The 16,308-nt window shown below is 32.8% G+C and overlaps 1 protein-coding gene across 7 annotated transcripts in view; it reads left to right on the forward strand.

Annotated features, from left to right (window-relative positions):
* The window catches only part of Nbea (neurobeachin), a 628,163-nt gene that overhangs the window by 540,402 nt on the left and 71,453 nt on the right, over nucleotides 1-16,308 (forward strand). For all 7 annotated transcript variants that reach the window (XM_047553976.1, XM_047553978.1, XM_047553977.1 and 4 more), the window contains 2 exons: nucleotides 6,770-6,910; nucleotides 15,577-15,696. In XM_047553976.1, the coding sequence (XP_047409932.1) occupies nucleotides 6,770-6,910; nucleotides 15,577-15,696 (261 nt within the window). The remainder of the gene's footprint in view (nucleotides 1-6,769; nucleotides 6,911-15,576; nucleotides 15,697-16,308) is intronic.

Here is a 16,308-nt window from a genome sequence, read left to right on the forward strand (position 1 = left end):
GTCATATAATTGGAAAGCCATCTAAAATTGTATTCCTAGGAAGAACCAAATTCATCATCAAATAGGAAAACTAGAGTGGAAACAGAATATCAAAAGTCTGCATCATTTCTGCTCCCAAGAAGCAACTTATGGTTTCATGTGCATTCTTCAAAAGCTTTTCTTTTCTCTGATATTTTAAGCAAAAATATATTACATATACATTATGGAATTTTTAGAGAAACTTGGGCAATGTTTTATGATCCTGTTTCTGCAACTGGTTTTTTTCAATCCTAGTATGATTAATAATTTAACATTATCTATAATGCATTCTCCACAAAACCCTGGAGTTAACTTTGTAAAATCTAACTCAGATCTTGTTTTTCTCCCACTTAAAACCATTCAGTGACTTCCCACTGCCCTTACTTAAAATGTGTTCTATCAACCTGGTCTGCAAAGCCATGTGATGTGACCCCTGCCTGTTTTCTCAGATCATCTCATAAACTTCCTCCATGTGCTGTTTCAGGCACACTGTATTTCTGTTCCTCAAACATGCCATCCGGGGGCCCCCTTAGAGCCTTTGCTCTCTCTGGAATTATAATCTTACCCCTCAATTTCATGCCTGGCTCCCTCTTATCTTTCATTCCTGAGCTCAGAAGTATTTCTTTATCATGCTAATCTGTTTTAATTCTCAGTAGAGAATTATATATCTGATATTTTCTTATTTATATTTATATTTATATTTCTTATTTAATTATATATCTGACATTTCTTATATCTGATATTTTCTTATTTACCTAATTGTTCTTTTAGGTTTCATCTGTCTCTGCCAATACACATGTACACTAATACACTTAAAAATGCACATGAGTTCCAGGAGACCAGGGACTTTTTTTTTTAAACCTTATACTAGGGTTTATGGTATTTTCTAACTCATAATAGATACCAAATATTTATCGAATAATTTTGTTTTTGAAATCAGCCTTTTAAATTGCTACAGAAGGTACAGCAATGTGGGCATATCATTATTCATTTAACCAGTCTCATGTAATATTTAGACAATTTCCAGTTTTTTGTCTTGTTTTGCCATTTCAAGCAGTAATATGAGAAATGTCCTTGCTCTAATTCCTTTCATATTATAAATGCCCCAAAGCTGAATTATTGTATCAAAAGTACATGTATTGTATTTTTTGCAAAATAGTACCAATTTTCCCCAGAAGAAATTTATACTCCTTTATACTTTTTTCAGTAATATTGAGATACCATGTTTCCCTATACCTTGGCCAATCCAGAGTATCATGAAACTTAATTTTTGGCAATCGAGTAAATAAAAGCAGCTTTTGTTTGACTTCTCACATTCTCATGTATACTAATGACTATGTATATTTAACAGAAAGTGAACTTAAACTGACTTTAATTAAAAATACAAAGTTTTAACTGGCTCATAACTGAAAAATACAGGGAGAATCAGTTCAGTAAACCTGAATCCAAGAGCTCTCCACAGTGTCCTATGTGTGCCCTATCTCTGCTACTTTTCTGCTTTGACTTCATTCTCTGGGCTTTCTGTGTTGCAGCAAATGATGTCCCTGTAATCCAGTAGAGGGAGGGGGCTTCTCTCCCAGATTGTTGCAGCCAAAGTTCTTTGAATGGACTTGAATTTATGTTCCCATTTCTGCATCAAACATGCTGGCCACAAGAATAGAATGTACTGAATGACAGGTCTGAATCCCATGCCCATCCACAAAGTCAAGTAATAGCAACCCACATACACTAGGCAGACTAGAAGTAAGGAAGGAATGATTCACAAAAGGAGTAATGAGTGCTAAAGAGAAAAAAAAAAAAATAGATATTCATTACAGTGTAGGGTTGGTACTATTTTTTTCTACTTACATTGGAAATTGTTATTTATTCTTCTGTGAATTACCTGTCTGCATTTGCTCATTTATTTTGTTGAATTATTCATCAGTTTTTTAGTGATTTTGTAAAAGCTCATTAAAAAAATTCTGTGTGCTAAAAATGTTTTCTTTTGGTATTTGTATTTTTATTTTTGACTAAAAATTTTGCCTAAATGTCAATAATCAGTCTTCATTCATTCAGTATTTATTACTCACCTAAAAAGAGCCAGGTATTGTATTAGGTGCTGAGAATTCAGAGATGAATGAAAGATAAGGCATTCCCTTTAAGGATTAGTCTTCTGGGTTAAAAAGGTTATAAACTTGCCTAACTATTACCAGATGGTGTCATGTAAGGCTTCACAGTTGAAATTTGAACTGCTTCCAAAAGAATGAGTCGAAGTTCCCTAGCCAGATAAGAGGGGAGGCAGGGAATTTACTTGAGCACAGAATGATCTGCAGGAATGATTTCTACATTGTCAAAGCTGAAGATTTCCAGAGTGATATCATGTAGTTCACAACTGAAAAAAATGAAAAAGACAAGAATTCTTGAAACTTTTTTTTGAGAATTTTCGAGCCCTTTATCATGATAGAAGGTAATTTAGATATATTAGAAGCTCATATATGTTAAGAATGTTCAGATAACTAGAAGCTGTTTCTAGAAGCCAAACAGATCACTCACTGTACCCAGTTTTCAGCTGTATCAAGCCCACAGTTTCTGCTGATTCTGTAAAATGTATAGCCACAACTAGCAATGCCGTATTGATTTCACTTTTCTTGAGTGTCCTCATCTATGGCATAAGAATGTTGAACTAGCAATCCTATAAGATTTCCTCCATTCCTGAGGCTTTATGGCAGATGAGACAAATAGGTAGTTATGGAAGAAAATACAAATCATGTTGAGATCTAAATTTTATATTTAGTATGAAAATGCAACCCAGTGTGTGGAAAGAGTAGAGGACCAGGTACCTGTTTTCTCCTCCTGAAAAGTAGATTGACAATGAATACCTTGTTGACCCCACTGAAGAAAATTAACCTAGAAAATGGATGTAAAGACAGTATCCTATACAAATATATAGTGTCATTGGTAGTTGGAATAGCCGTGGAGAGCTTTTCCTATATGATTAAAATTTTATTACCATCCACATCATGAGCATTTCCAGTTTTTTTTAAATGTCAAAATTGTGTTAAGGTTACTTAATCAGACCTTTCACTTCTCTAGAAAAATTTCTTTGTTCTTAAAAATTATAATCTACTTTGTAACATTGACCATTCCTCAAATTAATCAACATTTGAGTCTGTGCTCAGACTATTAAAACATCCTTGTGTCTCACATAACACAATTTACCCATTTTTTTTTTAATTTCTATAATTTTTCTAGGTCACTTTTGCTTATTTAATTTATATGTACATGTTATCCCCAAAAAAGGATTTGATATAACTTGGAAGGTTTTATAAGCGGAAAAAAAATATTGATAGTTCAAGGCTAAAGGAACAGAAAGGGAAAATAGAAAAAGGTGAACAAAGAAAAAGCTAGACTTCAAGTCCTACCCAATGAGTCTCACCAGAACTTATGAAAGTATAACCTAAGGAACCCTTGTTCTATTGCATGTTTAACAGTTGTTATGAAAACCAAAAGAAGGATATGTTCATGTAAAAACAAACAAACAAATAAATGCAATAAAAGGAAACACTGGAATTCACAAACTTAAATCTATTCATGATAATATTTCTCAGAACATTCAACAATGAAAATCTTCACAACCATCTGTCAGGATTTTTGTTCCATTTAATAAAATCACAAAGTTTTTTTCAGGAAAACAAAGTTTTTGTGATGTATGTCTTAGATTTCTTCCTTTGGTCTTAGGGGAGAAGTCGAGTGGGAAGAGTAGAGAAAATAGCATCTTTTCTTCAATAAATATAACAAGTTTTATGTAGCAATATTATACAAGTAATTTCTCACAAATTTTACAAAGAATGTGAATTTTGTACATTAGCCATGCTTGATTCTTTCATGTTAAAAAATCATGGTCTTGCAAATTAGGCTTTATGGCAGTTTTAAAAAAACTGAATTATAAGTTTTATAACCATAGAAATTTTATTTTTCATTTTTGCATGATCATTTTCATGATTTTCTGTTATGCGTTATAGTGTTTGCTTGAAAAAAACCACAAGAACAAACAGCAATAGATCTATTATCAAGTTTTAAGTTTTTCTTAAAACGTTTTTGCATGTTAGCACCTAAAAAACACAGCAGTGGCCATGTCTAAATTTCCACTATTAACAGAAAAGGAAAATGGCTCTTGATAAAAATTGAAAAGAAAGACTACAAATTACATATCTAAATTTCATTAAGTATAGTCTTACATTTTTACCAAAATTCATACCTTTTCACCTGCCAAATTCAAAAGATATTGATGTTGCACTATTTGCTCAGATTTTAAAATGATAGCATATTTACAGTCTTATCAGTAGATTGAGATTGATAATTGACAGATAAATATGATATAATAAGTGATATGTTTGGCTTTCATAAAAAATGAATCAAACAACATTACCCTATGTAAATTTATGATTACACAAATGGTATGCCTTTACGCCATGTACAAACAGAGAAACAACATGTATCCCATTTGTTTACAATAAAAAAAGATATAGTTAAAAAAAAAATACATCACAGATAGCAAAATTCTCATTTTCCAAACATTTTAAAGCTTTTTTTTTTCCTTTAAATGACTTGTTTCTTGACTACCAGAAGCAAATTGATAGAATAGTATGTATAGGACAAATGATTTACATTATGTTTCATGAAATTCATTTGTGACTGCATTGGACAAAAATTCAAAATTAAAAATACATTTTTAAGAAGTTACTAATGGAGGCATATACAGACTTTAATACTGTGCAGCTGTTTCCTACCAAGCATTATTCTCTAAAACACTAATAAAATGACTTTGATGAAACTTGAGTAAAATGGAAAATGTAAATATTTAGTTTATCCCTTTTCCAGTAGTAGAGGAGAAGGCTGGAAAAGATTAGAGGAAGGGCCATGTTCCTTTTTCAAGAATGTTTTGTGAGGTCTTAGAGAACAAACATTATCAGATAAGGCGGATCCCTAGGGGTTGGGCAGGCATTTTATGCATGAGGATGATCTATTAGCATATTCAAGACAGAATAAAATACTAAATGTTTAAATAGTTTGAAAAATATTAAATTAGAAAAACATATCTGCACATATAAAATATTTAGGCAATTTTGAATGAAAAACTCATTGTTTAATTTCAGTAACAAAACTTCCATTCATTCTACTTTCTAGTAATTATCCTTTTATCAAAAAACTATGTACATATTTTAAATATTGAGATTTTATGGAATGTTTAATGAAATTTTTGTGCCCTTTGTAGATCTATATAAAAAGATCTCAGATAACCAATGAAATTAAGCAAAATAAATTTTAAGCCTTCAAATATTTTTAAAAATATACTTAAGCCAAAGTTTTTACTTTTATATGTTGTTGTACAAAAATGAAGACAAAAAAGTTTAGGAGCCTTAACATAGTAATGAACAGGAAATACAGTTTAAAAAATAAATAATCAAATTGCTTAGTCTTTGTTAAGTCTAATTAAAGTTTATGAAAAATGAAAATAATTTACAAATAATTTTAGCATTCAGGATAAGCACCCTTGCAAATAAGAGTTTATATGGAAATTCTACCAGACTTTTAACTGCTGACATCATTGTGTTGTTTGAATTAGTCTCCTGGGAACAAAAGAAAAGACTCACAGCAATTTATAAATGAATCTCTCTCTCTTGTGTAACATTATGTGTCCCACTGAAGCACTAATTTTCTAGTACTTCTCTTGTTAAAATTAAGCCTTGGGGGGAACTTCTTAGTTAACTAGTAATATTAAATTTTGAAATAAAGGACTAAGATATTACACTTAATACTCATCTTTTGTTTTCCCTATAAAATTCTTTTTTTTATAGTATGCATCCTAAAACAAAAGAAGTGTGCTGTTTGGTATCATAAGAGCAGTCTCCATATATACTATAAAGCCAAAAGTGGTCAAAAACTTAAGCTAAGGCAGTTCACTATTTGTAATAAGGATGCTGTGCTGTGCCAGAAATTCTTAATGATTGGGTGTGCCAAGAAGTTTGAGGTAGTGGTCCAATTAATAAATGTTTATTGAAGGAAAAAACATTTGTGTCCTGAGCAGTTGCTGTGTATTCCATTGTAGGGATTAGCATCATAATGGCTCAGTAGCGTGGTGGTATCATTGGAAGAGTCTTAGTGGCCTTCATAAAATGCTTTCCTGGGTTTCTGAATTCTCTGATTTTTATTTAATTTACTAATGTTAAAAAAACATTTCCATCACCCTTAGGTGTGTAGTTTAAATTAATAAAAAGGATAAATGCTCACAATGGGAGTAGTATCCTATCAGTGTTCCCATGCAGAGGAATGTCTTTCACACTCTGGGTGACTTTATCATTAAGACAAAGTTTTCTCTGGTATGATGATAACTGCTTCACCTATGTTCTGGTTGGATCCTATACTCCAAACTAAATTTTCATTATGTGTGTTAAGTGGACAGAAAAACAACATTGAAATATTAGTTTGGCCTTAGCAATTAAAACTGAATCACCTTTGATAAGAGTTCACTAAAACTTTTAGCAAAATCTAGAAACCTTTGCACATAGGAATAATCCTTTGGGTCATTTTTAGCAAGTGTAATAATATGTAATTAATATCAGAATCCAATTTGGTAAAATATAATACAAAATAATTTATGCTCTGTGGTTGAAATGAATCAACAATGAAATACTTTCAGGATAAAGGCTTATCATTTATATTGTTTAAAATGACTGTATTAAACAATATATTTCCTTTTATCTTTTTATAGCCCATTGGTGCTTTGAACCCAAAGAGAGCCGTGTTTTATGCCGAGCGCTATGAGACATGGGAAGATGATCAAAGCCCACCCTACCATTATAATACACATTATTCAACAGCAACATCTACCTTATCCTGGCTTGTTCGAATTGTGAGTATCTTCCTCAAGTTACGGTTTACCTTTAATAACTTAAAAGTTTTTTTAACATTAGTAAATTAAATAAAAATCAAACACACTTGTTATTCATCTTAAAGTTTAGAGAGCAGTGAAGTAGAAATTAGAGATCACAAGCTCTACCCAAAACAGAATCTTTTTATTTTTAATGAATTGTCATGTTTGTGGAATTGAGTTCGGAAGATAGATTTTGTGAGCTTCTCAGGCCTAAGTCAGCATTTAATTTTTTAAAAATAATAATTTATTTATATATTTACTTATCTGTTTGGTGCTAGGTATTGAACCCAGGGCCTCACACAGCTAAACACGCATTTTACCATGGAGGTACATCCCCAGCCCTATAAATCTCTGACAAAGTACCAACCTTCTGGAATACATCCTTAATACCCACTGTTCCTTTCTCACCAAGGGTGCACTCTTGTCCTCACTCTTCCCCTGACCTCTCATTATTGATTCTTAGGTGGCATGTTTTAATATCAGGTTCCAAATGTTTTCAAGACCTCCTAATTCTTTCTCTTTAACACATAAATATATTCAAGTGTTTCCAGTCTTTGAAAAGAAAAAAACAAAAACAAAAAACTCCCAACTCCTCCCAGCCCCTGCCCATTCTTGTGGTTACATGTACTGAAAGCTCAGCCTCCACTGAAAGTTCAGCCACTTGGTCAACCCCCTTTTAGTCTTTAACCTGATTCCACCCTCACTCTACTGACTTGTTCTTGTGGAGGTCACAGGTCACATGGACAGAATGTTCCATTTCCTGCCATCACACCTCTGAGGCACCTGTTACCATTGCTTACCTCCTTCTAGAAATTCTTTTTTCTCATGGCTCCTCTGGCAACATCCCCTCCTATGTTTCCTCCCATCACTCTAACTGCTTGAATCAGTCTCCTGCTCAAATTTCTTTTCCTCAATATTCTTATTCCCTGAATTTTTTCTAAAGAGTTTGGCAAAGCTGTTTCATACTGCAAGATAGTGACTTCCAGCTTCTGATTTCATCACAAATATTTCTCATCAGTTCCTGGCTTATATTTCAACTACTTACAGTAGTTGAATTTTACACAATACCATAAATATTTTTAAAAGAGAACTTTTCTCCCTCATGAACCCGCTGTGGTTCCTCCTCTTTTTCCTAAATAACTGGAAGGATTATTCAAATGGACATCTGTATATTCTACTAACTAATTATCTCTACAATCTTATCTCTTTTTCTCTGTTAACTCTGACACTTCCTTTAGTCAAGGTTTCTATTATTTCTTATCTAGATATTAGAAAAGCTCTCAAGTCTCTGCTTTTTCCAGTCTAGTCTAGTTAGAAGCAGTTACTAAAGACAGATAATCTGACTTTTCTCCACCCGACCTCTTTTTTTCCCACTCTAAGGGACTGAAGAGTACTATAGAATGCTAAATTAAATCAGTAATGTTTCCTCCTTTTCCCAAGATATGCTTCAGACCACTGTGCTGAGTCTTATATGCCTTAGAAATACACTAGTAAAAGCTACATACATGAAAATATATCTCCTGTTTTCAAAAGTATTTTTTTTTTCCCTAAACCTAAAGTACAGATTAGCTTGGAGGTCTTCCTCCGGCATTTTATCCATTTTAAGTAGAGAATGAACTTACAAAAATGTAGTGAATGTATATACTTCAACTTGCAAACCACTAACAGATGACGTACTACACTCACTGTTGTTAAAAATGTTTGTCAGGATTATGATTCAGTTTAATTGAACACAAATTCTATATCTTTCATAATCTTACACTATTTATAAAAAGTTGAGGAAGTTTAAATTCACCAGTCTGCTGAAAAAACAAATTGAAATCTGACTTCAAAACATAAACTATAATAATAATAAACCAAAGGTAAAGACCTAAAACTACTATTTATTTTTTAGATCAAAGTTATTAGTCTAACTTGTCCAAAGAGTCAGCTTAATTATGTGAAGTTGAGTTCTAGTATAAAAATGTTTTTGAGTTAGAAATTTCTTAAGAAAAAAAATCATTAAACTCTGATACTGTTAAGGTATCAGAAGTTCTATTTTATTTTCTGTTAATTTTGAGAACATTAGATTTATATCTGTATCTGTGTATCACTATGAACCAATGAGAACAAAGCATCTTTAGTTTATGGATAGCAATGAGTAGTACCCTCCAGAGAGAGGAGAATGCTTCACTTTCAGGCAGGAGGCAAAGCCTTTTTGGATGACAGATGGATACTCAGAGAGCTTGTTAGCACCCATCCTGCAGTTTCAACCACAGGTCAAAACTAAACACAGAAACACCAAAATTTACCAGTCAGCATTTCAAAGAGTTGATTTCCTTTACACTGGATATAAAATAAGGTCTTATTTGATTTGTACTCACCAATAGATGAAATGAAAAAAGATAAATCATATTTATCACCAAATGATCCCATAAAGCTAAATTTCTAGTCATTACCACCACCTGTGGGAAATGATTTATTATCTGTGAATGAACCAGAAACAAACAAAAAATTCAGTAGAGAAAGTAAAAATTTAAAACCTAGAGAAAAGAGTGGTCTCTTTACTGCTTAGGATTCACTCTGGAAGCCAAGAAAAGATGTACCTGGGCTTAAGCAGCCCATGAGAAATACTTCTTAAGCCTCACAGTCTATTTGGCTTCACCATGATAGTCCACATGGAACTTGCAGAAGGAAACGTTTAGAAAACATGGAAACCTGGGAGAACTTTTCACACCACCTGCCATTAATGACAATCACTGTCACAGAGCCTGTAGCACACCTCTCTCAGGCACTCTGGAATTGAAGAAAAGGATAGGGAGCCATTTCTTTAAAAAAAAAGAAAAAAAAAAATCCACTGGTTTGTTTTGAGATCAAATGAAAATAATAATAATATGTGATGATAGTGTTTTGAAATATATAAAGCAATATTCAGAAGGTCCACAAAAACATTGTTCTCCACCTCCTAATTTAAGTTGACCCTTTTCTATCACAAATAATGTAAACACTTTTTCAAATCATAATTCATCCTTAAGTTGATTTATCATTCTACTGCAATGAAGTAAAAACTCGAATCTATGCAAGTATATAGCAAAATATTCCACACGTATTTATCTGACATATAGTAGTGCTCTACAACAGAAATGCAATCATAAGCCATTTGTGTAATTTAAAGTTTCTAGTAGCCACATTTAAAAGTAAAAAAGAAACAGGCAATATTAATTTTAATAAATTATTTGTTAACCCAGTATGCTTGAAATGTTATCATTTGGACAAGTAACCAGTATAAAAATTATATGATATTTTACATTTTATACTCTAAGTCTTTGAAGTCCAGAATATATTTATATTTGCAGCACATCTCAATATGAACCAGTGACATTTCAGTAGTTCAATATTCAAGGTGGCTATTGCCTACTATATCAAACAAAACAAATCTATAGAGTTACTTTTATGGGGACTCATTTGTCCCAAATATCTTAGGCTATGTTATTAATAGAAGTATCATGGACTAATAGCTTACTTGGTGTTTAACCTAATGGCCCAGAGAATTGTGATTTCCTCACTCCCATCCAAAGGAGTTTATGAAGTAGAAAATGCATTAAAGTTTGTGTCGCTGAGAATTTGTTAATAAAAATGTAATGCAGATTAAAATAATTATCTGTTCTTTACCTTTCAAGACAGTTAAACCTAAAGTCATTAAGCTCATTATTAGTTGTAGTCAATATACTTAATATGACAATAATAATTGCATAAAATGCTAATTAACTACATACTTTATTGATTTAAGTTAAAAATATTATTTTAGACAAACTACCAGTGAAAGCACTTGCCTAAATTATGAGGTTCTGAAAAGACTATTTCCTTGATAGCTGTTGTTGGACAAGTGATGAATAAATTATTATATCAAGAGTTTAGAATTTCTTCAGATAGTAACTAATACAAAATGATTTTTTTTACTCAGAATGTGTTTGCTTTAAACCTTAACCTGGACCAATATCACCACAGTGAAGCAATTAAATCTTACACACTGACCATTGCAGTCTTCAGAAACACATTCATTTTCTGAATTCAGTGCATTCAGCCCTCCTATTCAAAACTCATTTCTTAGCATTTAGTTGTAATTCCTTGGAAGTTAAATAGGTTACATTAAAAGAAGTTAATTCATCCATGTTGTTTAGAATTTGGAACTTTCTTTATACATTATATGTTATTTTGAAAGCTTACTCTAGAGTCTCTTTAAACCATGATGTATCTTTAAAAGTTTGTATTTGTAATAAATAAAATAATAGAAACACTTTGGTAAGTTTTGTAATTAAAACCAAAGATAGTGCCAAGTGAAATATTTTCACTTTGTTTATTTTGAATACTGATGTTCAAGAACAATGTTTATTTACTTAGAGGAAGATGAGGAATATTTAACCAAGAGCCTAGTGGATAGAAGGCACATAGGTTAATTAATAGAGTCTTTTGGAAGACTCTGAAAGATACTTCCAGATTCTTTTAAAAGAAGTGGTCGAAAATAAATTTCTGGAATTACACAAAGACTAGTAGAAAGAATGGTTTCTTCTTTTCCTACAATGTGACTTTGATGTCACATCTCAGATGTAAAAGGAATGATTATAGCTATTCTAAAAGATAATAGAGAGGATCTTAAACTGAGACAACCCAGTGCCCAGTAAAAAAAGGTGCTCAGTAATTGTTAGTTCTCTTCCTTTTGCCTTTAGCATTTTTCAAATCACTTCAAATATACATCTTTTCTTCGCTATTATTATGTTGAAAGTACTACATATTAACTCATGGATGGGTTTTTGTTTTGTTTTTTAATTCAAATAAAAAGAAGGGAAAGAAGAAAACCGTAAGGAGAAAAGGACCTTTAAAAGTTTCTTTTGAGATGATTGAGCACAAATTCAAATAGAAGAGAAGAATAAAGCAGTTAGATAGAAGTTGGATTATCCAGGATTGAATTAAGTATCTCTGATCATTAAAAGGCAGGTAACATTCTTAGTGTCCTTGGCGGGGGACTAAAGGTTACGATGGAATATAGTGGGACAGGCGTTTCCCAGTGCAGGCTAGCTGAACTTAGTTTTCCATCACTGAAAAATGATTGGAAGATAAGACATGCGTTTGGGGTGAGTGTAATCAGGAGAAGACAGTCTACCACTAGCCATTTATATTGTAGGACCTGACCTGGAGTTTTTAAAGCCCAGTGAGTGCCAATTGTTTTTATTTATTTTCAGGATTGCTATTTAGATTTATTCATTCATACATCTTATCTCCCAAGCTGAAAGCTTTTCTAGTAAAAGTCCAAATATCTTGCATAGTGATGTCCCCATATAAAATGGTTTGATCAACATGTGTTAAGTAAAAAAAAAAGGAAAAAAATGTGTATATATATATATATATATATATATATACATATATATATATTTATATATATATAAAGTCTTTAAGCTTCCTATTGCACTTGATCCTGTTAGTCTGGCCTGAGTCAAATGAAAAAGAAGGACTTTTCCCTGTGCCTTGAAGATAATAAGGAAAAGCATAGAAAAAAGAGATCTCCACAGTAATCAGAGCTTGGTAGATCAATACTCACTTATAAACAAATAGGTTATCAATTTCTATTAGTACTCTACCACTGTAGCCGCTGGAGGCTTTCAGGAGTAATGAGAATATATGTCAGCTTCTAGTGAGTAGCCCTAAAGCTGTTGTTAATCAGATCTTTTTAAAAGTTGCTTAAGACAGTAAAACTTGGAATTCTTCAATATTCTCTGTTTTGGGTTGCCATCAGATTAGTAAACTTTGTTACCAGAAATTAAAGTAATTCTTTAAAAAAATTAATATGCCCATCAGTGCTGCTATTAACATGTCTTTGTTAAGGGTTGAAAACTAGAAAAGGATTTTTATGAGTAAGATTGTGGTAGAGATCAGTTTTTAGTGGCTGATGATAAGAAGTAAGGCTTTGCAGTATAAATGAGTCTTCACTCACATCTATTTAATAGGTTAAATGCAGAGAGGCAACTCTGGTCCATCTAAATTAATCTGTGTCTACTACCTACATAGAAAAAATTAAATGTCTCACATCCTAGAGTAATGAAGATGTGAGTTTGAAAATAGAACTTTTGGGTCAAACTTCTACTAGTACTTAAGAACTAAAAAGAAAAACTGTATCTTACCCTATCCCACTCATATCCCCATCTCTCAAGAGTAACCTCATATATTTAGGTATATTCAACAAACATTTTTTAAACACTGAACTCTGAGCCAAGCTTGGTGCTGGGATACAGATGAATAAGACCTAAGGAATTAAGTAAGAGTCCAGTCAGGAAGGACAGTGAACTGGCATCCTGCTGGGGAGTCCAATAATAAATACTTGGCATAATGCATAAAGCTGGTTGTTATTTTATAATGCTGTCAGGTAAGATAAATTTATTTTATTTAATCTCATCTAATTCCCATAACCACAACTGAAGTATTGTCAGTCCCAGTTTACATAGATGAAAAAACGGAGACAGTTATTTGATATTATTACAGAAGGTAAAGTAACTTGCCCAAGGTAGGTAGATAGTTCAACCAAAACTTGAACTTAGATCTATTGTGTTTCATTCAATTTATCACTGCTTCTTTTTAGGCTTTTTATATTCCAGATTTAATTGATTTAATTTAGTGATCCTATATACTGCTTTCATTACCTGACTTGTAGTAGTAAATTAAAAGTCTACAAAGCAAATTCATTAGTGAAAGATATCTCATAAAAATTTATATTCCTAACCTAATTTTGGTGACAGCTATTTAGATCATAAACATAAGATCATAAACAACAATATGGACTTCTGATTGTATATCTGATTTTCAGGTGAATTAATAATGTCTTTTTTCTGGTATATCATTATATTCTTCTTGGGCTTATCATTTTTGTCACACTTTTTTGTCATTGAACAATGAACATGAAATGTTAGCAATATCACAAGCATGAAATTGATGAGGTTCAGCCACACTAAATTTCAGGAAGATATTGGAAAAGAAGAATACTTGTAGCTATTGCCCATTAGCCAGCCCTTAAGACTAGTTGCAAGCAAAGGAGCTTAAAAGGGCAAAAAACAAACAAACAAACAAACATGTCTACTATACTTAAGAATGAGCAGACATTATATATCAAAGAAAAAAAGACTTAAATATTTGGGAAAATGTCACATAGGTTTCTTAGCATTATTGAACCTGAAATGACACATCATTCATCCTTAACTGATCGGAGAAAAATTAAGGCATGGAAAAGGAAATACTGTTTATCTTTGCTATACTTGTAGGTAACTAAGAGATTCTTAGTAAGAATGGATGTTATTTCATCCTTTCAAACTCAGAATCAAACTTAATGACATGAAAATCAGTGCCTCTCTCCCAACATAAAAACTACAGAACCAGCCATAAAATTTAAATTTGCTAGGACATTGAGATAAAGTTATTCCTAAGTTTCCTGCTAGGGATATCAGATACTATGTTAACCTAAGGTAATCCCCTCAGAATACAAGAAGGACTATAGTTATTTTTTTTTTTCAGTTGTTGGTGGGCCTATATTTTATTCATTTATTTATATGTGGTGCTGAAAATTGAACCCAATGCCTCACACATGTGAGGCAAGCACTCTACCACTGAGCTACAACTCCAGCCCCTCATTCAATCTTATTTGCGCTTCCTTTACTTCATTGCTTTATTCAGCAGATTATATACCAAGCAACTTCTGTGTACCAGAAGATGGGCTAAGTGTTGGAGATGAAGTGGCAGATAAGATAGATATGGCACCTCCTCATAATGGGGAATGTACACAAGTCAACAGTCAATTATAATGCAGCGTGGTGAATGCTCAACATGGTTCGAGCATCTGTAGGTTGCCGGAGAGCCTTGGTAAATCCAGGAGTCTGCAGGGAAAGTGGCATCTTGGATGAGACCTAAGGATAAAAAAACTTAGGTAAGGATAGTGAGGGAAAGGGATAAGTTTGCACCAGGTGGATGGAATGTCACACACAAAGGACAAGAAATCAGAGCGACATGGCAAGACCTTGAAACATAGGCAGGAATAGTGAGATAAACGAGTTAAGCAGGTGATAGATCATTTAGACTTTTGTAAGACCAATGAAATAGTTAACTTTCTCCTAAGAGCTCCTAAGAGCTGTGGAAGGATACTAAGCTAGGATTTGCAATTTTACAAGATCATCAGACCTTGGAACCAGTACTTAAGTAGCTTTTCCCAGGTATTCTAAGGTGGACAGTTCCCTACCTAATTCCACAATGCAGTGGATGTCAGAGTGATATTTCTTATTGCAGTGCTAGTATGTATGACCCTAATTATTAGAAAGAAAATCTGAGTTATGAATGTCATACAAAATAATTTATCATAAGATCATAAAGCACTAGACTCCCTTCACTTCTTAATGAGAAGACAGAAGCCCAAGAAGCCAAAGGACCTGCCAGGGTTGCCGAGCAACAGGTGCTATGGTGGATGGGTCAGGCCCAGACCCACATCCCCTGCCACCTGGCTGTAGACCTTGCTCCGAGCTCCGCACTGCTACTGCCTCAAGAGGGTCTCACAAATACTCATATTTTACAAACGCATGAGCACATCGTGTGTTTCCAATGTTTCAATTACTGATCGTGTTTTTTTTCCCTAGGAACCTTTCACAACCTTCTTCCTCAATGCAAATGACGGAAAATTTGACCATCCAGATAGAACCTTCTCATCGATTGCAAGGTCATGGAGAACTAGTCAGAGAGATACTTCTGATGTAAAGGTAGGCTCTTTTATTTCTTGATATTAGTTGAATTTCAAAATTTATTGAAATTTTGATTTTTAACTAAATGATATATAAGATATTTTATATTGCAGCTCTGTTCCATCATATTAAAATTATAAGCTACATCTAACCTTAAAAGAAATAATAATTTTGAGCATCATAAAAATAAGTCAGGATTCTTTTATATTAATCAGGTAAGGTGTTTTGTTATTTCAAAAAATTCCTATCTAATTTAGATGAAATAATCAGGAGATGGAAAGAAAAGCCCATAAATTGCCTTTCCTGCTGTTCACTCAATATTTGGCCCATTCCATAAAACACAGCGGGAATTGGATTTGACCTTAATGTGTCATATTGGTATAGCTTGCCCAGCTTTGGGTTTGTGTAGCCTGGGGCAATTAATAAAGCATTAATGACAAGACCCATTTAAAATGTAGGCTTTTCTGTACAGCCTTAGCTTTTACTTGCCTGTGCCTAGGGATACTATGCAACAATACACATTAGATTAAACCAACACACAGACAATATACAGGAACAGCCAGAGAGCAGAGTAATTTTACAGTTACTCTATTTATTTACCTATTGTTAAATACAAAAATTTGTTATTCG

This window comes from Sciurus carolinensis, chromosome 5 (assembly GCF_902686445.1).
Source record: "Sciurus carolinensis chromosome 5, mSciCar1.2, whole genome shotgun sequence".
NCBI lineage: Eukaryota > Metazoa > Chordata > Mammalia > Rodentia > Sciuridae > Sciurus > Sciurus carolinensis.